This window comes from Meles meles, chromosome 11, assembly GCF_922984935.1.
Source record: "Meles meles chromosome 11, mMelMel3.1 paternal haplotype, whole genome shotgun sequence".
Taxonomy (NCBI): domain Eukaryota; kingdom Metazoa; phylum Chordata; class Mammalia; order Carnivora; family Mustelidae; genus Meles; species Meles meles.
The window spans coordinates 5,598,813-5,622,714 of NC_060076.1; the positions used below are offsets into that span (position 1 = coordinate 5,598,813).

A 23,902-nucleotide genomic window follows, 5' to 3' on the forward strand; every position below is an offset into this window, starting at 1 on the left:
CTTTCCCCTCTCTCCCCCCCTCTCTCCTCCCCCCTACTTTTCTCCCCCCTCTCTTCTTCTCCCTCTCTCTTTCTCTCTCCCTCTCTGTCAGTCTCTTTCTCTCAGCTCCCTTGCTTGTGGGAATCCATGTCAGGAGACGCCTTCTAGAGACACGCACATGGCGGACGAACAGAGGTGTCCTGCCAGCCACCGCGGGAGTGAATCCAGACCGGCTCCTCCAGCCCCAGTCAAGCCTTCGGATAACGCATCCCCCACTAAGCATCAACTGCAATTCCACAACAGCCTCTGAGCCTCCGTCACCCAGCCAGGCCAAACCCTGGCCCTCCAGAAATGCCAGTGAGTAAATGCTTACTGTTTAAGCTACAGAGTTTTGGAGAAATTTGTCATACAGGGAGAGGCACTGTGTCCTTGGTCCCATGTGCTCCAGACCCACGCAGTATAGATCCCATACCAGCATTATCTATGGTGGAGTTCCCTCCTCCCTGCTCAGAGGTGGGGCAAAGGGGCAGGGGGCAGGTGGGGACAAGTTGTACACTCACGTCCAACCTCCAGCCGGATCTCTGCGGACGCATCGCCCATCTCATTGACGGCCCGGCAGGTGTAAATGCCAGCGTCCCTCTCCCGAGCTGCTGGGATCCGCAATGTCCCGGAGCTGGAGCCTTCAGGGGCCAGAATCATTTCAAGACCCCCTGGACCAAAGACGGGAAGGCATCAGGTGGGTGCCCGTGGTGGCCACGGAGGCTGCGGAGCCTTCCTGACCCTTGGGCTCCTGGAGCTGCACTGGGCTGGGGCCTGGGAGGGGCCGAGTGGGGCAAGGTTGCTCCCCAAAAGCCAGGACCCTTGTTATTTAACAGGGACAGAGTTTCGGTTTTGTAAGAGGAACAGAGATCTGAAAACAGATGCCGGTAACAGTCGTACGACAACGCGAAGGTACTTCATACTACCGAGCGGTATCCCTAAAAAGGGTTAAGATGTGAAGTTTGTTATTTGCATTTTACAATTTTCTAAAAAGAGTTTTAAGTCGGCCCTCCTGGCTCCAGTCCCATGGTGGGGGCTTTCCCTGCGCCCCTCTGCTGACGAGGAGTGAGGACCCCCCTGTCCCCCATGTGTGACAGGCTCAGCACCTGCTAACTCCTTGCCTGGGCCTCTCTGGTTGGTCCCCGTCCTCCGTTCAGGCTCCAGACTGGGATGAGCACACCCCAGCCATGGCTGCTTCTCTGACGCCTGACCCCAGGCAGGGCCCCCAAAACCCACCCCGAGGCCTCCCTCCTTTCTCTCTGCTGTGGTTTACACCGAGGCTCCCCTGATCCAGACCCACTTTCTAGATTTTAATATAATTTTTTATTTTTACTGCTTTTATTGTGGGGAAATGTACATAACACAAAATTTGACCATTTTAAGCATTCTGAGTGTCCAATTCAGTGGCATGAAATAGGTCCACATTACTGTGCAACCCGCATCTCCATCCTTCTCCAGAACTTTCTCAGCTTCCCAAACTGAAACTCTGTCCCCAGCCCCCCAACACTTTTCCTTCCTGTCCCTACGCATCTGCCTCATCTAGGTCCCCATGTAAGGGGAATCCTAGAGTGTGTGTCCTTCCAGGGACGGCTGATTTCTCTCCGCATCATGGCCCCCAGGCTCCTCCGTGCTGTTCTCAGAATTTCTCCCCTTCTTTTCAAATAAAAAAAAAATTGGGGTGGGAGGGTGCACCTGGGTGGCTCAGTGGGTTAAAGCCTCTGCCTTCGGCTCGGGTCATGATCCCGGGGTCCTGGGATCGAGCCCCACATCGGGCTCTCTGCTAGGCGGGGAGCCTGCTTCCTCCTCTCTCTTTCTCTGCCTACTTGTGATCTCTCTGTCAAATAAATAAATAAATCTTTTTCTTTTTTAAAAACCCAGAACAAAATTTGCCATCTTAGCCACTTTCAAGGGCATCGTTCAGGGGCGTTAGCTGAGCCGACATTGTTGCACAATTTCAATCCCACTTCTTTTCCGGCCTGAATAATGTCCCACCGACACAGGCCCTTTGCCGAAGGGTTCCCGGGGCGGGCGCTCGGCCCGAACAGGAGACACACGAGCACTGAGCCAGGAGCCTCTGGCACCCAGGGGTGGCCTGGCACAACATGCTCAGACTCGGAGCTGCTTCCGCCGGTGTCAAGGTCAAGGTGGGCTCTGACCAGGTGGCAGACAGGTGCCATGAATGGTAGAGCGCATCCAGGTCAGAGAGGGCAACACGGGCGAGGGCTGACCCTTGAGAGGGAGCTGGGAGTCTACTGGAAAGACAGGAGCAGCCCCGGCTGGGGGTTCCAGAACACTTCCAGCAGCCGAACTCCAGCTCGGAGTCGGGCATCGGGAAGCCCTTCTGGACCCATTCACTCAAAAGAGCCTCAGAACAGCCCTCGTACTAATGGCCCCGTTTCCAGATTAACCGCATCACCGTCACCATCACTAAGAACACCAAGTCCGGGGGCGCCTGAGGGGCTCAGTGGGTGAAGTGTCTGCTTTCGGCTTAGGTTAGGATGCTGGGGCTCCTGCGATCGAGCCCCGCATCAGGCTCCCTGCTCAGCGGGGAGTCCACCTCTCCCTCTCCCTCAAATAAATAAAATCTAAAAAAAAAAAAAAAAAGAACCCCGAGCCCAGCCCGTGTGCCAGGCTTACTCGAAACATTTCACTTGCATGAACTCATCTCACCCTCACACAACTGACCTGATGCTCTCTGTTTCCCGGAGGAGGAAGCAGGCTCAGCGATGCCAGGCTACCTGCCCACTGTCACCCAGGGGAGGCAGAATTTAAATCTGAGCCTACTCTAAATCCTGCTCCTGGCCATGGAGCCATGTAGAGTCTCGGTTGGGCGATGGGGTGCTGCTAGAATGGGCCAGCCCCCCCCCCACCATTTGCAGGACCACTGCTCCATGACCATTCTGGAAAGCAGATCCTCCAGGGGCCCCAGAAGGACCATTCCCCAGAGCCCCCTCCCACCTGACGTACCTCGATACCAGATGACCCGGGGTGGGGGCACCCCGGACACGTCACACACCAACACGACCTCCTCCCCGACAGTGGCCAGCACCACCGCGTTCACCGCAGAGATGGATGGCGGGTCTACGTGGGAACAGATGGGGAACTTGGGACCCGCCCACAGACTCCCTAGAGCAACAGTGCAGACTTTCCCGGGGGTAGGGTGGAGGACAGAGAAGGAGCTGCACCCCCTGCCTTCTTCCCCACCCCTCCACCAGTCAGGGACCGTCGCCCAGAAAGATCTGGCCACTGTTGCTTTCTTTAGAAGTTTCTGACCCAGGACCTCAAATGAAAGCCAGTCACTCCTGGAACCAACCTACCCTACACACACTTTTCTCATTGAATTTGCCATAAAAGCCAAAATGTGGGGCATCTGGGTTGGTTAAGTGGCTGCCTTCAGCTCAGGTCATGATCTCAGGGTCCCGGGATTGAGCCCCATGTCCGTAGGGCTCTCTGCTCAGCGGGAAGTCTGTTTCTCCCTCTCCCTCTGCCCCTCCCCCTGCTTGTGTGCTCTCTCCCTCTCTCTTAAATAAATAAATAAGATCTTAACCAAAAAAAAAGGGAAGCTAAAACCCTACAAAGTCCTAAAATCCCCTACATGGACTGCCCATCCCTCCCCATCTCCGCCCCCAACTCCCTCCCATTCTCTCCACACCAGCCTTCTCCCAAACTCATCCTGACCTCAGGGCCTTTGCCTCACCGGGTCCCTCTGCCTGGAACACTTTCCCATCCCTGTTTCTGCCCTGTGCTCCCACAGCACCCTCCAGCACCCATCATTATCTGCCTGCATGTTTCTTCTGTGCCCCCCCCACTAGAATATAAGCTCCCCCTGGGCAGAGACCATGTACTCCCTGCTGTATCCCCAGGGCCTGGCACACAGTAGGTGCTCAGTAAGTATTTGTGGGTAGGAAGGAGGGAGGGAGAGAGAGAGGTTCTCCTGAGATGCCCGGGGCCCAGGTACCTGTATAGTAGAGGGTGACCGTCTCCTCGTCTGTGCCAACCTCATTCGCAGCCAGGCAGCTGTAATTCCCAGCATCCTCTGGGGCCACATCCTGAATGATCAGGGTTCCCTGGGCATCCACTCGGATTCTGGAGTCAGGCCATAAAACAACATGTTCAGTGGCCAGGGACTGATCAGTTCCGGTCACACGAGGACCACCTCAGTCCTCATCAATAACAACTTAATTTTAACAGCATCACTAGTGATCGCCATTTTATACCGACTGCTTGCTCTGGGCCTGGCTGTGTGCTCGGAGCTTTACACAGATTGTGCTTTTGAATTCACGAGGGTAAAGTGACTTGCCCAACGTCACACAGCCTGGATGGCGGGGGCAGGATTCAAGCACGGGTCTGCTGGATTCTGGGACTGTAGCTCCTGACCCCTGAGCTCATCCTGAGGCATCGCTGTGTTTCCAAAGTGGTCTTGCTCCTGAGTCTCAAAGGATCCCAGAAAGAAGGCAGGGCAAGCACTACCCTCTCCCCACACCACCTCCCCATGGCCATCGCCCCATTTACAGGTAGAAAGATGGAGCCTCAGAGGCGTCCCCCGGGAGTCCTCGTTCACCTGCTCCTAGTCCCAGAGTCCCTGGCCCTGGGTCTCTTACCTGCTGTCCTCTTGCAGAGCGTGACCCTCACGGCTCCAGGAGATGTGGGGCGGGGGGTACCCGGAGGCCGAGCAGCTGACGCTCACCTCCATACCCTGGGAGAAGTGCTGGGACCGGGTGTGGATGCTGATCTGTGGGGCCCCTGCCGTGTAAAGAGTGGACAGGTGGGGGAGAGCCGGTCAGGGCAGCCATGCCGCTCCAGGTGCCCAGCCCCGGCCTCCTCTCCATCCCCAAAGTCATAGATGGGCCAGACATAGGAAGCAAAGGCCCCAAAGGGCCTGAATCTCCAGGGAGTGGCTTTCCTGGGAACTTGGGCTGACCAGGCAGCCGCCCAGGCCACATGAGGTGAAATTCCCAATGCCCCTGGGAGAGCCCCAAGCTCCCTGGGGTTCTTCTCTGGGCTGAACATCTTGGAGAGGCTCGGGCAGATAGGCAGATGCCAGGGCTGGGGACAACTCTAATCGCCAGTGACCCTGAATGAACCCAAGCCCTGCCCGTGTGTTGGCCCCAAACTTAGGTTCTGTTCACAGTACAATAGGCTGGTCAGACTCAAACAGACCCCAAGACGCCAACTCACCTAGAAAAGGCTAACAGCCCCTTTCCATGTCAGGGACAAGACACGGCGAATATATATGGCAGAGGCTAGACATGGCCCCAGACTCCTTCTCAAAACACTCTAGGCAACCGACCAAGAGTTGTTGGCACCAGAGAGAACAGTTGTCCCAATAGACTCATTTTCACGCTTCGGGAAATAGTGGCCCAGAGAGAGGGATCTGCGTACGCCCTAGGCAGACCCGAGGTGACCTCCGGATCCTAAACCTCCCAGATGGGTGTTCTTCCCACTGTCTCCCCTGACCCCATCTGGTCACTGCCCCTCAGCCCCTGCCAAGTTCATCTGATCCCTGGACTTCCAGAAGTTTCCCAGATTCCATCCCTGCCTTAACATACTGGCAGGAGGAGCAACGGACGTGCTCCACGGCACAGGAAACCAACGCGACACAATGAAATCGGCGTGGCCTACAGCAGTAGAATCTTAGGTTAGATATTAGGATGAACTTTCCAGCAGGGAGAACCACTAAACTTATGCGTGGAGACTATAGAATCCTCTTTCTCTGAAAGCTCAGAAGACACTCACAGGACTAATGTTGTCTGCCGGACGTGATGCCCGGCAGAGGCACGGATCGATGGGCCCTGGGGAGAAGCAGTAGGCGTGTTAAACCGGAAGGACGGACAGAAGGCAGAGCCTCACCTCGCACCAGGAGCCAGACGGACGCCCTGCTGACCCCATTGGCGTTGCTGGCCAGGCACTGGTACCATCCACCATCACTGGGACTGATGTCGCTGACCTCCAGGGACAGGTCGGCCAGCTGGGTGACTCTGCCCGTCGAGGCCGACAGGACTCGCCAGTCCCGGATCCACGTCAGGTTGTAGGGGACATCGCTCAGGACCTGGCAGGACAGGATGGCGGTCTCCCCCGGGGACACGGTGATGTTGGGGGCAGGGACTAGCTGCGGCGGGGGATCTGAAGGGATAAAAACAGGAAAACGGGAGGGGGCTGACACAGAGAGGGGCCCATCCTGCGGGTGTCAGGGGCGTCCTGACTCCAGAGTCCCGCACGGGATCGTTGAGGACATGTCAGGCTGCAGAGCAGCAGAGGACCATCTGCTCGCCATCCCGGACCGGCGCCGGCGGCAGAGGGCGCATCCCCCCATGTCCCCTGACGTCCCCAGCGCCATCACACTCCCACCGAGGGCTGTGCAGCGCGTGCGTGCGTTCCACAGGACAATCAAGGGCAACACGTACCCAGCTCTCCACCACTCTTCCGAGCCGTGAGCCCGTGACTCCACCCTGGGGAGGACGGCCCGGGAGACCACCCTCAAGAGGGACACGGTGATGAATACCGAGCTGTTCTCTCCGCAGACCGCAGGGGTTCCTAACAGCCAAAATGTACAACCGAGGCCACGGCCCCCAAAAAGGCAAGAGCTAAGAAGACCACTGTCTTGACAGGAAAAAGGGGTAAGTGATGAGGCCAGAGACAGTCTAAGCAGGGCCGTGGGCCCGAGCCCTTGCAGGGAAAAAGCTGGGTCTGCACAAGTTACACGTGCCAATGGCCTGCTGACACCAAAGAGCATGTGAACTTGACAGGCCCGGAAAACGATACCATAGAAACCAGCCAGAAATAATATTCTGGGGCAAATGAGAAAATCTGACTGCAGCCAAATTAAATAGCATTAAGGTATTATCATTCGTTTTATTAGGTGTGATCATAAAAGTTTTATTATATGGGAAAATGTACTTTCTAAAAAAAGAGAGAGAGAGAGAGATAAATACTGAAATGTCAGGATCCCTACAATTTAGTTTAAAATAGTTTAGCCAGAGAGCGAGAGAGCAAATACGGCAAAATTTGAGTGATTAGTAAAAGTCTAAGGAATGGGCGTGTGCGTTTCCTTATACTGTTCCCTTTTCCTGTCCTTATCATTTATAAAAAGTGAAACTGTGGGACGCCTGGGTGGCTCCGTTGGTTAAGCAGCCGACTTGATTTCTGCTCAGGTCATGACCCCAGGGTCGTGAGATCGAGCCCACGTGGGGTGTCTGCTTGGGATTCTCTCTCTCCACCTCCCTCTGCCCCTGCCCCCTCCTCAAATAAATAAATCTTTAATTTTTTAAAAAATGTAAAAGTAAAACTGTTAATTCATTCCATAGAAGCATGTTTGCAGACACATTGTAGCATTAGATGATAAAAAATATCAGGTTGTCCTATGTGTAATGCATATGTATAGTTACTATTCCAGTTTTCTTAAAATGCACACAAAGATAAAGGTCTTAAAGGAAGTAAATTAAAATGCTATGGGGGCGCTGGGTGGCTCAGTCACTTAAGTGTCTGACTCTTGATTTCAGCTCAGGTTGTGATCTCAGGGGTGTGAGATCAAGCCCTGCTTCGGGCTCTGAGCTCATGGGGGAGTCTGCTTGGGCTTCTCTCTCTCCCTCTGCCCCTCCCTCCCCACGCCGCATGTATGTGCTCTCTCTCTCTCTTTTTCTCTAAAATAAATCTATAAATCTTTTTAAAAAAATGCTACAGAGGGTATTTCTAGAATAAGACCGGAGTTTATCCGGACCTTCTTTTGCCCGTCTGTACTCCCCCCATCTTCCTGCAAGGAGCATGGCGAGTCTGTGTGAGATTAGAGGCTACAGACTGGCTGATCTTTCCACATTCCTTGGGCTCCTTTTTTTCCCTTCACGACAGTTTAGATTCCCGGTTTATTTATTTATTTATTTTTAAAGATTTTATTTATTTATTTGACAGACAGAGATCACAAGTAGGCAGAGAGACAGGCAGAGAGAGAGAGGAAAGGAAGCAGTCTCTCTGCTGAGCAGAGAGCCTGACGCCAACCTTCCTGAGCTGGATGGTGCCATCCTGGCAGGACCCTGGAGGCATTAAGGGAGGGGATTTCCAGATGGACGGTGGCCCCTGGAAGGGCCGAGGGGAGGAGGGCATGACCCTAGCCTAGCTGCTCAGCCTCCCTCCATCTGAGATCAGCAGGCCACTCCTGCGTGACAGCCCAAACGGGGCTCCAGGAGGCAGGTGGCCGCGTGGGCAGCAGACTCTGGGGGATGGACAGTCCCCAGCAGCTGGCTGGCATGCTCCCCCACAGATGGAGACACCCTGGGGGAAACCCTAGAGGGAAAAATCAGGAAGGGGGTGGGGAAAACCCTAGAGGGAAAAATCAGGAAGGGGGTGGGGAGGGGACACAGGATGGGTGGGAAGGACAGACCTGTGACAACAATCTGGGCCTTTGCTCGTCCGGTCCCAGCCCTGCTGATGGCCGTGCACTCATACGTCCCTTCCTCAGTCTTGGAGGCCCGTGGGATCTCCCAGCTGCTGTTTCCCGACACCCTGCAAGCACAGAACAGCTGGAGACACACAATCCCACTGACCCCAGCCAGGGACCCCCAGCCTCATCCGGTTTACTGCCCAGAGGGGACAAATCCCCTTGGAGACTTGGTAGGAAGAGTCGGACTACCAAGAGCAAATTTTACAACATGCTGTGTGACTTTGAGCAGGTCCCTTTCCCTCTCTGAGCATTAGACTTTCTTGTCCATGATGGGGAGGGTCTCTGAGGGTCCTTCCTGCCCTGCCCCCATGAGCCAGGCCCTGCATAGGGTTAGTGTTTCAGAAGCCGAAGAGGCCCACAGCTGCTTCACAGGGTGATGACCCAGCAGTGGTGGGAGCTTTGGGGACCACCTTCCCCCATTCCGGGCCAAGCTGCGAGCTGCCCGGGAGGACACTATGACTGAGACCAAGGTCCTTCTCCTGCCACCCACCCCCTCAGACCCCCGGGTCTGGGGACACCAGCAACCAGCACCCACTCACTGAAAGTGCCTCTCCTCGGCCAGTCTGGCTCCGTCCCGCCGCAGCTGCAGCCGGAAGGGCAGGGTGCTGTGCACAGAGCAGGAGAGCAGCAGGGGCTGGTGCAGGTAGCCGTGGATCCTCGGGGGCATGCTGACCATGGGGGCACCTGCAGCAAGGCCCAGCAGTCAGGGTCCCTCCCTGCCACCCCCCCACAGCCTGCCCTCGTCAGCGATGCTGAGACCACCGGGATGAGCCAGAATTCCATCCCTGGCCCTGCCATGTGGAGGGCACCAAGAACTGGTTGCCTTGCCCCTGCTAGCTCCGTTTCCACCTCTATAAAATGGGCTTAATCCTGGTACCGACATCCCCATGCTGTCTGGGGAGTTGGTGAGAGGCAAGGCATGTGCACAGGGCATGGCCAGCCCCCGCAGGAGGAGCTCCCGTGGTGTCTGCGGTTTGTGGGAGGACCAGCCAAGATGGACCGGCCTGCGCCCCCGCATTCTCCGCTGTCCAGGACGCAGATATCGGACCAGTCCCGAGATCTGATGAAATGCTCCCCAGACTGGGCTCTCCACACTTCCAGACCTCTCATCTGCCTAGAGGGTCAGTCTCACCCAAGGATGTTGGAAGAAAGCCTTTTCGTTTATTTAAAAATAAGCAAAGCTGGAACATGGCTGTGAACGCAAAGTTCACACACATTTTTCAGATAAAATAAGACTTCAGTGAAATCTCACAGTTTCTGATGAGCCCCGTGGGGCGCCCGGGAGACACCCTCCTCCGCCTATCTCTGGTCTGGGGGTGACATGTTCTCCCCCCTTGGCTAGTGGAATCGCTTCAGTGGGAAGGTCTGAGAACACCCCCGCAGGGTCAGCAACTGCTGTCAGGGCCTCACTGGGGGATCGCGGGCGTAGCCTCAACTCTCGTCCTGCCCTCCCCCTCCGCATCCCCACCAGAGATGCTCCATGGGTGAGACAATGCACCAGACGTCCTCCGAGACCAGAGCTGGGGGTGGGTGGGCGGCGGGTGACATCATGCTGCAGGCTCCCTGCCACATCCCAGGGGAGAGGGATGTCGGACCATCCAGCCACGTCCTCAGCTGTGTGCAGAGCAAGTCACCGCTCACCCACACACACTGGGGCCTCTGCAAGGCCAGCTCAGGCTCTGTCTTCCATGAGCTCCGTGAGCCCAGGAAGCACCACCCGCCCATGTCTCTAAACCCAGAGCCTCCTGCTCAAGGCCAAACTCCCAGCTTCCCAGACCTAGAAGGTGGGGAAAGAAGTAAAACTCCAAGTCACTTCCCTTCTCCCTGCCCTGCCAACACACACACACACACACACACACACACACACACACACACACACACACACTTTCATCTAGAGCGGAGATGAAGACCTAAAGCCAGAGCTAAATTCCAAACCCTTGGTTCGTCTGAAAGACCAGGGGAGAGAGAACCAGAAGTTGCTTTGTCCCTGCTGAAACTCCTTCCTGAAAATTCCTCCTTGGGCTTCTAAAAGCCAAGGGAGGAAGGGCCCAGGGACCATAGCAGGGGAGGGGAAGCCAGGAGGCTGAGAGAAGAGGGTTCCTGGCCCCCCACCATGTCCCACTTGGCCTCTCAAAGTCCTGCACCTCACTGTGGGCACCTTCGTGCCCTCCCTGCACCCCTACTTGAAGTAGACAGAGGATTTTGCTCCTTGTCCAGAGATTCCCCAGTGAAGAAGATGCTGGGTGTCAATGACCTCGATCTCTGTGAGCTCCCCCTGGGCCACTGCCATGGGAAAGGGGGGAGTGATCAGGAGGAGGGAACAAAACCCAGTGGGGAAGCTGTTGGGCAGCGAACTCAGATACCCCAAGCCAGGACCAGAGGCAGAGCTGGAGAGCCAAAGACTCAGCCCTGTGCTCTGGAAGCTTCTGACCTGGATGGGAGATCTCAGGGACACAAGGAAACAAACAAGAAGCCACACATGACCAAAGATAGGACCATAAAATGACCTGTGCCCACAATGACATGAGAGTAACAGCAGCTGTCACATGTGGGGGGCCCAGGGCCACGATGCCCACATCCTGGGCACGGCCTCAGGGCACCCAAGAGATGTCTTGTTTTGTGCTTATGGAATCCTCGGGGCAACACTGTGAGAGGGGTAGCCTCAGATGCTTCAGCTGTAAAATGGGGACACACCTCAGAAGTATTATAAGACTCAGGGGCACCTGGGTGGCTCAGCGGGTTAAAGCCTCTGCCTTCGGCTCAGGTCATGATCCCAGGGTCCTGGGATCGAGCCCCGCGTCGGGCTCTCTGCTTAGCTGGGAGCCTGCTTCCTCCCCTCTCTCTCTCTCTCTGCCTCTCTGCCTACTTGTAATCTCTATCTGTCAAATAAATAAATCTTTAAAAAAAAAAAAAAAGAAGTATTATAAGACTCAGTGAGCTACTAAATGGCAAGTGCTTGGCTCAGGATTATCCCACGAGAGGCGCTCCAGACGGTGACTGGTATTATCATGATTATAATTACGGAAGAGCGCACCCACACTCACTGCCCTGCCCCTCGCTGTGCCTACAGAGCCTAGCACCACGACGGACACGTAAAGAATGCCAGATGAGTATCTGGATGAAGGCATGCATGCATGAGCGGGGGGTGGGTGGATATTTGGATAGACGGATGCATGGACGAGTAAGTGGGTAGATGGGTGAACGGATGGATGGATGGATGGATGGAGGTTTGGATCTACGAGTGGGTGGGTGGATGTCTCAGTGGGTCAACAGAGGATGACCGTGTACTAACTCCTTGACCTCATAGCCACATCTGAAGCCGCTCAGTACCGAGCACGTCGCATGGCAGAGTGTGCTGCTCCTAGAAGCTTAATGAACATTTCCTCATCTCATCTAATCAGGGAAGGCTTCCAGGAAGAAATGGGTCTCCAAGGGACCCAGGGAGATGGGAGCGGTAAAAGCCGATCACTCACCTGGGGCCACCCCACTGTAGGAAACTCCAGACACACGGAGCAGGGGATTGCCCTCATGGTCTTTGCCCTTCACCTTGAGGTAGAAGCGCTCCTGGGGGGCCTGGAAGGGCGGTCCGCCCCACAGCTGATACGTGGATCCGTTGGAGAGGGGCCGCGTGGGCAGAGTCAGGAGGGGCTGCCCTGAGCTGCGCGAGAGCTCCACTGAGTCTAGGTGGCCGGGTGCCTGCAGGCCCGTGGAGTTGATCACCAAGGAGATGGGCACCCCTGCGGAGGGAAGGGTGAGGAAGAAGATCCTGGCGTCTGTACTGGCTCCATGACCGTGCCCAAGCAGGGGCCCTCGGTCCACAGTCAGGGACCCAGCCTACTTGGCCCTCCGACCTCCCGCTCACCTTCTGCTCCTTGTGCCAACTAATGCCGGGGGTGCATAAACAGAGGGGGCCTGCTACTGTCCGTGGTCCTGAAATGCCCCGTCCGTCCAAACCACCGCTGCCCACCGCTGCATCACCTCCTGTGTCTGCAGACTCAGGTATTTCTCTCCACCCTCCCCTCCCCCAGTGACTCTGGGGCTGACTGTCATCAGGCAGGCTCTGGGACCAGTCTAGGTGGGAGACACCTGCGAGTCTGGGAACTCCAGCTCCTGCTCGTCATTTCCCCTCTGTTCAGCTTTCCTTTGATTTTTCTTTCTGACTTACTAGAAATGGACTTTTCACATTATTCCAGAAAACACAGAATTGGAGTTGGGCTTCATAATTCCCTCAGTTGATCCAGGAATATCATTTGGGTCTTTCCCTTTTCACAGTTATTAATTTTTTTCCTTAGAGATCATAAACCAGGAAACAGAGGGTGTGGTTGGTATGATTCCATCAAATGCCTTAAAATCTTTGAAGAAACATGGAACAATCTAGAAAGGGCATTTGAATCTGGAAGTCCAGATTCCTTTGGAAAAGGACGTGTGTCCGTGCTGGGCCCCACCCCATACAGCAACAATCAGCCAAGGGCATGCTCCCGGGGGTAGGAATCCCCACTTCCTGACGCCCCTGCACTGAGGCCAAGTGCCAACTGCTGCTTAACATTTGCAATTACCCTGCTCTTTCTCTCTCCCCCCTTTTTTAAAAAAAAATTATCTTGGGTCCACATCTTTCTCAAAAGCACAAACCCAAGAAGGTCACCTGTGCCCCCCCCCCTTCTCCCTCTTCCACTGGGGAATGGCCCTAGGGACCCTTCAGTTTTCAAGCACTGCATTTAGGATTTCTTTTCTCTCCTGACTCTAGAAGTTTCCCTGCCTCTCCCCCTTCCTGCTACTGGGAAAAACAAGCACTAAATAAGCAAGTGGCCCCCTTTCACTCTGAAGATCTGACTGCCGGTCCTGGCACAGAACCAACCAGGGCTGAGAAGGATGACAAGGGTTAGAGGAACTGCACACTCTACAGGTCTAAGGCTCTGGCAGCTACTGCTTTGGTCCCCAATCAGTGACCTGGAGTTAGCCTGACCTGGTCTAGGGCCCTCCCCCCCTCCCTTCTGATCTGGTTCCAGCAAAATCCTCTGAAGGGCCCCATGGGGAGGGACCACAATTCCCAAACTATAAACCGGGACCCCTGATCTGGCCACCAGATGGTGGTTTCTGGCATAGAGTTCTGGCAACCAGAGCCAAAAGCCTCTGCCTGCTCTGGAGCCCCGCCTTCTCCAGATGGAACCATGCTGGGGCACACAGGCAACCCCAGATCCCAGTGGGCACCTTCTAACCAGAAAACGGACCTTGTGCCTCCAACCCCAACATCCTCCTAGGCTCCCAAACCCCACCAGCCTGCACAGGGCCCACTCTAGCTGCAAACTCATGGCCTGCCTCCCAAGGCTCCCCCACTTCCCAGAAAGCATCGCCCCCAGGGTCAGGAGAACTGTACCTTGAAGGGGCCACTCGATGGTATGGTTGAGATCCAGAGAGGGCTGGGTGGAGAAGCTGGCCCGGAAGTCGATGTTGCTGACACCTGTGATCCTCACTGAATGGCGACCACTGCTGTAGACCTAGCAAGACCCAGACCCCATCCCCAGGGCACCTGACTCCTGTTCCAGGGCAGAAGGCGGCCACCCTGACCTGGTGCCCACTGCTGGAATTCTCCCCACTTTGCAGACACGAAAGGCAACTTCCCTGCTCCCTGGGGGGCCAGCACTGTGCTCCCTAAATGCAGAAGAGGCCCCAGCTGTGGCACTGTCCTGAGCGGGACTGTCTGTCACCTGCATGTCTAATCTCTTGCCTTCTCCACCGGCATTAGAGCTCTCGGCTCAAAACTGCTCAGAGTTCGAAGGGCAGGGTCAATGTTGCCCCTCCGCCTGTAGCACCTACACCTAGCCCAGGGCCTGGCATCCAGGAGGTGCTCCATAAAGGTTTGCTCAACCAGCAGGAGCTCACATCCTTCCGAGGCAGCAGCCTGTCCCACGCCAGGACCCTCTGCCAGGAGCCCAGCTTACCCCCAGTCCCTGGCCTCCAGCACCTTAGATGAGAGCAGACCCCCCTCCCCCTGCCAGGCATGTTCCTCTAAGCCATCCTTCCCCCAAGTCACCCTTGTTTCTTTTGTTCGTTCTTCATAGGGTAGGTTTCTGAAACTCAAGCTGGCTTGGTCACCCACCTCTGCACACTCAAGCTGTTTCTCCAACTCTTTCTTAAAAGTTCCCTAACTGACCCCAAACCACTCTACTTCCTCTCACTGTTGCAAAGCAGAACACTTCTCCTCTGTTCTTGACCCTCTGCTTCTATTGATATGGCCACGTCATCACCCGTGCTCCAGCCCTCAGCTCCCCAGCGCCCCAGGCTCCCCAGGACAGGCAGGAGGGAGACAGGGTCCTGGCTTGGTGAAACCAGCATCCGTCCCCCTGGGAATAAGGGCCCCTTACCTTGATGGACCACAGCCCAGGATGCTCAGGCTTAAAGGCCACAACCTTGGCGGAGTCAGGGATGTTCAGAAGCACATTGAGGCCCTCATCCTTCTGTAGGATCCTCCCTGTGGAACCCCCAAGGAGTTCTCAGTCCCTGATCCTTTCCTGGTGGTGACGGAAGCCCCATCCTGTCCCCAGGAGCGCAGGGCCCTCCAAACACCAGCCTCGGGCTTTCCAGAGTAACTGACAAGAGACCTTCGGTGGTGTTTGGTCCTTCATCTCATTGTGCACTCCACCCTCGTCCACCCCCACGTCGGGGTTGGACACCTCTAGACCTGGGAACCATGACCTCCTCGGAGCACCATGAGGCCGGGTGGCCGGATCCAAATCACACTGACCCTGGATGACCTGAACGAGTCACTGCACCTTCCAAAGCCACAGCTTCTCATCTCAGTGGCCTGCCACTAATTCTTGCCCTGACTGACCTGCTAGGCCACCACAGGGATCCGCTGAGAGAACAGGGGGAAGACCGCGCATGAGCCTCGCGTCCCAGGGTCTGTGGTTAGCTTCCTTCCCCTCACCTGGCCGCTAACGGTCTCCCTGCTTCCTCACCCACCACAGGCGCCCTCTCTGCCCTCCACGTGGCTTCCCCCACCCTCCTTGTTCCCAGAGCCTTGTGCCCAAACCCCCTGCCACCCTGGGGTCTCTCTCTTTGTCCCATCCTGGACTCCTGGCTCAGTCTCGGGGTCAAAGAAGAGGCCAGCGCTAGGGCGTACATACCCAGGGGGTCGCGGACTTCAATCTGGGGCCCTGGACCGCTCAGGGAGATGGTGACCTCCTTCAGGCTGGGGTCAAAGGGAATCTTCCACGTGTGCTCGCCCTCCTCCTTGTGGTCCGTGGACAGCAGGTGCACCTTGGTGGCCTGGACCGCGGACTCTACCCACTTCAGCACCTGGGTGACAGGCATAAGAAACAGATGCCAGCAGGTGTCTGTGGTCTTACTTCGAACCGACCCACCGGGGACAGGTCTCTGATAGATTCCTGGCAGAATCCAGTCCCCCCACCTGGGTTTGAGGCAGCATTATAGGCTTTCCAGGTCACCCCAGGCACCCCACTCCCACTGCCCTACACCAGGCCAATTCACACTTCATTACCTTCCTGGCCTCTGGGCTGGGAGCTGTGAAATCTGGATTGAGGCTGCTTGGAAGGAAGGGCCAATCTCAGTGGCACCCATTACTTCCTCCAGCAAGCCTTCCTGATGCCTCCTACACACAGATGAACCCTTGTGATCTAGACTCTCCCCCAGAACCATGTAATTCACCATCTCCCCAAGGGGCCTCAGACCACCCTCCTGCCAGGGCGCCACGTTCTCGAAGCAGGACCGAGGGGGTCTGCTGCAAAGACAGGGTCTCCTCCTGATCCGTGTCTCAGCATTGAGAAATCTTCAATCCTTAAACCCTAAAATTGCAGATTCATTCTAAAACCTTAAGTGTTTTGGGCAGGTCCCAATGAAAAGCATATAAGAGGTGAGGACTCCCCCTCCAGACTAGCAGACCACCTGGGTACGCATTTAAAGTATGATTTGAGGGGATCCTCAAAGTCCCTCAAAGACCACCCCCCAGGAGTTCACAGACCCCATGTCAGCAACACCAGGGCTAGTCTCAGATCTCTCACCGAGCACAAAATTACTGAGTTTCTCCGAATCCTCACCCTGGCCTTCAAGACCACATGTTCTGTCCTGGGTTTTAGGCAGCTGTCAACAGGTCCATTTAGCCTGACTCTCCCCACGCTCACATGGGTTGGACCCCCAGGGTTGGACCCCCATGCCTCCCGAGGCAGTGACCACCACACATGCTGCTCTCTTGCAGAAACGACCCGCTCCCTCCTGCTTAGGCTCATGCCTGTCTCCCCTCTTGGCCTGGAAGCCCCATGAGGGCAGGGACCCTTGGCTATGCCCTGAGCTCAGTGGCTGGCATGGAGAGGGTGTTCGGGAAGCTTCTGTTCACTGTGTGTGATACGGCAGGGCACACAGCTCCTGAACGGGGGCATCAGATCACAGACCCCCTCACTCTGTTCCACCCACAAGCTCGCCTTGTGATCGCCACACCTCCCAGTTTCCCGTTAGAAAACCAGGAATGAGGATGAAGAGGGGGCCTCCTTCCAGGCCAAGTACATTTCCAGTTTTCCCGGGATGCTTCTCGAACTAAACAAAATGAAACTTGAACCTCGCTGTATAGCAAAGGAGCACCATAACCACAGACAGAAAAGAAGAACTCCCGGAGCACTGAGAACCCAGGGTTCAACTGAGCTTTCCCGGGGGGAGGCACCCTGGGGACAGAAAGAGCTGCAACGAGATTCTTATTTAGGAGCCTTGAGTTGGCACGACCATCAATGCCCAGCTCAGGAGACTGTTTATGCATCTTGCAGGATAAAGCAAAGACATAAAGATGGTAAGTCTTGCTGAACCAAGATTTTCTCTTACAGCCAAGTGTAAGAGAGAGTTGCAAGTGTTTTATTTATATGTAAATTCATTCCAAGTGATTTTATAACCCGGGGATTACTAAATACCATTGCCCACAGGGACTGTTTGGAGAAATGGCTGATTCTAGGGCTGGGGCAGGGGATTTACAAGGTGAGCCTGAGACAACTGGTCGTTACATTAAGCCAGGAGGTTTTTGGGGACTAAGGGGACATACCAACAGGAACCAGCCCAAGAGAGCTAAATCTGGGGGAACTTGAGCCCCCAAAACACAATGACTGTAATTAATGGAAACATATCCGATTGTAGACTCTGCATGCCCACAGTATTACTCAAAAAAGAAAAGCAAAATTCAAAGCAATGAAACCTCACTTGCCACCAACGAAGGCAACTTCTTTATTAAAGACAAAGAACTAAGTATGATCCCTGCCTTTTCAATAGGTTATTTTGTGCTTCAAAAACACCAAGACCTCAAAAGCTCTTCTTCGTGGAAGGGGGCCCACGGATAAATGTGCAAGAGATGATGTAATCAGGACACCACCATCCTGCAACCCTTAATGAAGTCACTGTTTCAGGCAAGCGTCCGCCATGGACGCTACAACCATTGGGTGAGAGTGGGTGGGGAACTTGATGGTCCCGCGGAACCCCGGCATTAACCCACAGACCACTTGAGACATAAAGGGAAAAACGTGTCCCTACGATACAGATGACTGCCACCTCCTTCACCCACGAACCAAACCTACCAGCAGGAACAGCAGGACACTCAGACATGACTTACCTCCTGGTGTGATGCAACCGAAAAGACACATAGCACCAACCGTGAATATTCCTGCCCCAGTAGCTGGCCTCCGCTCATCAGTCCCTGAGAACTAACTGCCAGGTTAGGGGAAATACAGGGGGGGAAGGAACAAATGAATGACACCACAAGGAAACATCAGATGAATCTGGAACCTGGGGCATTGTACAATCAAGGCCTCTCCAGCAAGTTAGTGGCAGTAGAAAAAAAAGGGGAGGGGCGGGTAGAAGGCTCCAGATGTAAGCAGACTTAACAGACACAACGAACAAATGAAATGCACAGCCCCTGATTAAATCCTGATTTGACAAAAACTGTTACCAAAGACATTCTGAAGACAATTAGGGAAATTTGAATTTGAACTTGGCATTGGATGATACCAGCCCTCTTCATTTAATCAGAGGATATCGTGGGTTATGTCCAAGAACTTTTTTTTTTTTAAAAAAAACCTATGCTGAATTATTTACGGAGAAGATAGAACAGGAGAGATGAAGCAGGTGGAGCCAAAAGGTTAAGTGCTGAATCTAGGTGGGACATGGGTTCTTCTCACTTTTCTTTAACATCTTTCATAGTAATTTTTTTACATAAAAGTCCCTTAGAAAGAGCAAGTATGCCATGACTTTCATAAATACCCGAAAGCAACCACAGTAGGGTCTGGTTGCCAATTCCAATCAACTGAAAACATTGCTGTTGGACTAAACCCAAAGCCGCACTGGGCTGCAGAGAGGAAACCGCTCTGTGATTGATGAGTGATGTCTGCCACGGATATGGGTTAAGAGAGCAGAGTCTCGCGTGCTGCCTTGCTCTGAATCATAGTCCTACCATGCAATCTTCCACGCAAGAGCACAGAACACGAAGGGAATGGGAACATCTGCCTGAGATTGAAAAAGTGAATACGTTTTGTTCAGACTGAGCTGGAACGCGGGTGCCTAGACTTTGGTTATCCCAGGATAAGAACACTGCGTTCTAAAAACCCACTTGTTCGTACGATCGCATGCCCTCCTTCTGTTTTGCCTCACCCTGTAAATAACATTTCTCTTGACAACACTCGTGCACGTGGGGGCCGGCCGGAGGAAGCAGCAGCCGAGGCTCCCAGCTGCAGAGGTGGACAGAAGCCTGCGAGGTACCCCCACAGCTAACCCACAGCCCCGTGATCACTGTCCTCTTCCCCCCACCAGCCTGGGGTCGGGCCTTATCAGGGCTCAGGAGGAAATCATAAGTGAGCAAAGCTGCCGGGAGGCGGCGGCACCAGCTGACAACGTCCCAGAGAGATCACACCCGCTGGTTATGCCACAACTGTCATTCCAAGCTTGTCCTAAGATGTTCCAACAGAGGGATGATGCCCGGGAGTTCAGGCTACTGAACCGCAGAGAAGGCTCAGACAGAGCATGACGCCAGTGACCCCAGCAGGAGGCAGCGTGCCCACGGGGTCTGCTCTGAAAGCATGTGGCCGCCGGGGACCATCTTGCCCAGAGCAAAGCCAGACCCCCTGTAGGCTCGGGCCTATAGGCAAGGCTGTCTGGACCCCACAATGTCCCCCACGGCTCCAAGCAGAATGCAGGGAGCCTTCTGAGCGGACAGCCTTCATCAAGCAGGCTCAGTGTCTATCTGGTGGAGACAATGGCTTCCAGATGTTAGCGGGACTGGGGGCCCGCGAGCCAGCGTTGCAGTGGGGCTCATCTCTCTGTCACCGATAGGGAAGGAATGGAAGAATCTGGCGCTGCCGCCCTGGCCAGATGGCTGCCGCTCGGCCGTTCACGGCAGATAAATCATCTCTGGGGCTCCTCCTCGAACGCTTGACAGCCAGGGCGGCCGAGGAAGCAGAGAGGAGAGGCCAGGGGGCCCAGAGGGCCTGAGAGCCACAGAGCAGAAAGCTGGGGCCCGACTGCGGGGCCTGGGGCAGGACGCTCGGCCGGCAGGGATGGGGAGACAGCACCGGCCCCTGCCAGCGGCTCACCGCTGGGCACTCAGGTCCTGAGAACCTGTTCTGAGCGAGCCCTTACTCTTCGGGGGCTTCGCGGGCGCCGGGCATGCGTTCTGGGCACCAAAGCAGGGGATAGAGTCACAGCCGTCACCAGCTCTTACCACGGGCTTCCCAGTGCCTGCCGGGCACCCCCATCTCACAGGCAGGGGCTCTCCTAACCCACTGTGCAAGGGAGGAAATGGAGGCCCAGAGAGGTTAAGTACTATGTTCAAGGTCACCGTGTAGGCAGGTGGTAGGTCCGGGGACTGCAGCTGGCATGGGGCCCTAACCCTCCATGACGCTGCTCTTCCCAGAAGAGTCCAGGATGAAGTCATCTCTGGGGCCTGTGCCTCCTGATCTGTTCATTGGAACCACCTGGTCGGACGTCCCCTCCTCCCCCACCCCCCACACTTACTGTCTTAGAAGGTGGTTCACCTTTCCCCTGGTTGATGCACAGAATCTGGGTGATTTGGCACATTTGTACAGGCTGGTGCTGGGCAGGGGAAGGATCCGGGCCCCCAGAATGGACTTTCCAGGACCAGGGAAGGCTGCAGAATAAGGGGGTATGCCCAGCAATTCCGGCCCACTCTGCTGGGGCTAGTGACGGTATTGAGCTGGTTCTGAGCTGGGGGGAGGCTGTGCCTGGGCCAGAGGGGGTCATGGAGCTAGCTAAGCCTTGACCAGAAATGCACACCTCAAGGGGCAAAGGAGCCCACCTCCCCTGTCCATTGAAAGATGGCAAAGCTCCAAATTACCCCCACCAGGGGGAGGGGACCTTTACCTTGATTTAATTACCCTAGAACCCCACAGGGCCACCGGCCCAGCTGGAACAAAGTCCAAACTCAAAAACACTGAGACCTAACCTGGACAGACTCTGTCTCCATGCCCAGTGCGTGGACCCAAGTTAGCCGGCAGCAGGTGCACAGTAAGCAGGAAATGAAGGCAAGAGAGAAGGCAGAACGTGTCCCTCCTGCCACACTAAAGGTAAAAGGACTAACTACACGCGCACAGTTTGGGAACTTCCGCAACTTCTGCGGAGTCATTCTCTCAGCCGGAGCCCCCAGCGTGGGCAAAGGCGCTGTTCCCTCTTCTTGGGGAGGTTTGGTGGGGGATGACCACAGCCCCGGCTGCTGCAGCCAATTTCTCAGGCTTTCCGAACGTCTGGGAACATCTGGAGTGACACAGCTCTGTGTCCAGGAAGGAGAAGGATCCAGGCCCCTACCCAGCGGCAGCCAATCCTGGCCACTGGAGGTCCCATCAAGTCAGACACACACTGCCAAGTCAGGCTCCCACAAGCAGAGGGTTGGACACCGTGGCCAGGAGCCAGTGGGCTCGCCCCCACTTTCCCTGCCTCAAGAGAGAGGACAGGGGAGCCCAGCCCCGCACCTGGGCTAGCTGTCTCCCCCTGACCTGCCCAGCTGCCCTGCTGTCTGAATTGCCCCTGACCTTCAGAACCCAGCTCCCGCCCAAATAGGTCTCCCCCCAAAACAAGGACTGAGCCATCCCTTCACTCTGAAAGTCCTCCCACCCTTGCTCAGGCGGCTCAGGGCCAGAGTCGGCTGACATGCCAAAAACCAAAGTCTCATGTGTCGCAGAGAACCATAAACGCCATTTGTCAGCAGGGAGTTAAGGCACGCTAATCTAAACACGGCCCTGGAGACCGTTCTCTCCAGGCCATAAATATATAACACAGAAAAACCCTCCCCTGGAGGCTGCGGCAGGGCTGGCTGGGGCCGGGGCCCGCCTCCCAGACACGGTCTCTCTTGCTTTCCTCTTCCCAGGGCCTCAGGCACAAGGGACCCCGCATCTGTCCATTTACCCGCTATTACTGAGCACCTGCACTGTGCTGGAAGCCACAGGAGGTCCTGGGGATACAGCAGCAAAGAGAACCCGTACTAAGGGCCTGGTTCTCAGCGAGCTCATAGCCTAACTGAACTTCTGTTCAGCGATGCCAGGCGTAGAAAACCAGTTATGTAAAGCAGTACCGGGAGCTGGGAGAGGGAATGAAAGAAGACTTCATTCTGATGGGAAATCAAGAAAGGTCTGCCAGGGAGGAAGCATTTCAGCTAAGAATGGGAAAATGAGGAGCCCACGATGGTGTAGGAAAAACAAGTGGCATGAACAAAGGCCCTGGGGTAGAAAGACATGGGACACTGAAGAGTGAGCGGAGCCCAATGGGGTGGCAGCAGTGAGCAAGGGGGAGAACACAGGCCATGGGGTCAGAGAAGGCTCTGGACCTTCTCCAGGGGACAGCCGGGAGAGATCCTTTGGTCAGATTTGCTTTAGAAAGATCCAGTGTACAATAGACAGTTTAAAGAGGCTCAAAGAAGTCCACTGAGAGCATCACTTCCCAACTCTGTTCAGTGACTTCAGGATAGCAGCTTGAAATCAGTCAGAGTAGGAGGACTTATACCACGGAAATGGGCATTCTTGTTCTTTTCAGGGAGGTGCTTGTGGACATTCACCAGCATGTCCCTGGAAGGATCCCTCCAGCTCCTGGGAGGGAACAGACATGCGGGGAGAGGGAAAGCAGGGTGAGCCCTGAGCCGCCAGTGGGGCCTGGAGTGGGGGAAGGCCAGACACCTGGGCTTAGAACAAGACAAGGACGCAGACACCTGGTCAGCACCGAGCTGAATGATTCCAGATCACTGACAACGTCTGCCTTGGGACGCAGGGACAAGCAAGCCCCCAATGGCTAAGTCTCCCAGCAGGATCTCCTGGCCCAGCAACAGAGCCTGAATCAGATAGCCCCTGTCCCTCACCCACTCCTCCATCCACCCCTGGGTTCCTGACTCCAGGGAGAAGCTCACCCTCCTACCCCCACATATGGCAAACTTTGCTAGGTCCATCCTGCCAGCCTGCATCATCCGGGGGACCCAGGGTGCTTCCTCAAGCTCCAGGTTCTTTACCTGCAAAATTGGTAAGTCCATGGCACCCACCTTTGCGGTGGGCAGCAGGTAGAAGGGTCTGGAGAGGTGATGTCATACAGCTCTGAGTACAGCGCTCGCTGCACTGGCCACAGGGTGAGACACAGCGCTGCCCATCAACGGCAGCGACCCAACCACCAGGCACAGGTGCCCAGAGACGCAGAAGGGCCAGGGCAGGCTCACCTCGGTCACCTGCTGCTTGTCCAGGTGGAACACCTGCCCGGAGCTGGTGGCAGCGATCTCTTCGTAAGCCAGATAGCCGGGATGAGTGCGGTCGCCGCAGTCCCCCGTCAGCACGAAGACCACCTAGAAGAGGGACGTGAAGCCTGGCTCAGGGCTCCCCGGCCACCTGCTTCAGGCGTGTGTGGCAAGGCCAGGATGAGAGAGGGGGATCCAAGGGGAGCCCTTGCCGCTCTCTGGGCTCGGGCGCTGCATCTGCAGAATGGGAATGATGGGAGTATCCGCCCCATGGGGACCGGGGCTAAGGCAGGTCAAGGGCGTAGCACGGGCCCAGGAACACTGCAGGTGTTCCATAAACGGGAGCCGTTACGAAATCTATAACAAGGCAGGAAATGGAAATTGGCTGCTCTGTGTAGCCCCCGGGGGCCACAAAGTTTGAAGAACCTTGGAGAACAGAGTTTGTTCCTGATGGGAGACCAGAGACCAGAGAAGCTGTCCCAGCTCTTGAGACCTTCACCCGAGGAGGTCCCACAGTTGGGTGGCCCTTCCCCTTCCCCACACACGTCCCTCCCCAAGCCTTGGCTGTGAAAGCCAGAAGCAAAAGCCCCAGCAGGCAGTCAGGCCCCGAGGCAGCAGGCAGAAGGGCGCCGCACACCCCAAAGACAGGAGCGGAGGCGACGCCAGGAGGAAGATGGATTACACAGGCTCTGACAGGGAGCGAGGAGAGCGGGTGGCGTGGTCTTTATCAGGAATGAGCCTCGCCA

At 55.7% G+C, this 23,902-nt stretch overlaps 1 protein-coding gene across 2 annotated transcripts in view; it reads right to left on the bottom strand.

Moving 5' to 3' along the window:
- The window catches only part of HMCN2 (hemicentin 2), a 145,774-nt gene that overhangs the window by 101,601 nt on the left and 20,271 nt on the right, over nucleotides 1-23,902 (bottom strand). For both annotated transcript variants that reach the window (XM_046023022.1, XM_046023021.1), the window contains exons 4-15: nucleotides 23,142-23,264; nucleotides 15,577-15,748; nucleotides 14,815-14,921; nucleotides 13,827-13,947; nucleotides 11,926-12,189; nucleotides 8,992-9,136; nucleotides 8,393-8,514; nucleotides 5,869-6,141; nucleotides 4,620-4,761; nucleotides 3,977-4,104; nucleotides 2,986-3,099; nucleotides 540-689 (exon numbers count right to left, since the gene is read on the bottom strand). In XM_046023022.1, coding sequence (XP_045878978.1) covers nucleotides 540-689; nucleotides 2,986-3,099; nucleotides 3,977-4,104; nucleotides 4,620-4,761; nucleotides 5,869-6,141; nucleotides 8,393-8,514; nucleotides 8,992-9,136; nucleotides 11,926-12,189; nucleotides 13,827-13,947; nucleotides 14,815-14,921; nucleotides 15,577-15,748; nucleotides 23,142-23,264 — 1,861 coding nt within the window. The remainder of the gene's footprint in view (nucleotides 1-539; nucleotides 690-2,985; nucleotides 3,100-3,976; nucleotides 4,105-4,619; nucleotides 4,762-5,868; nucleotides 6,142-8,392; nucleotides 8,515-8,991; nucleotides 9,137-11,925; nucleotides 12,190-13,826; nucleotides 13,948-14,814; nucleotides 14,922-15,576; nucleotides 15,749-23,141; nucleotides 23,265-23,902) is intronic.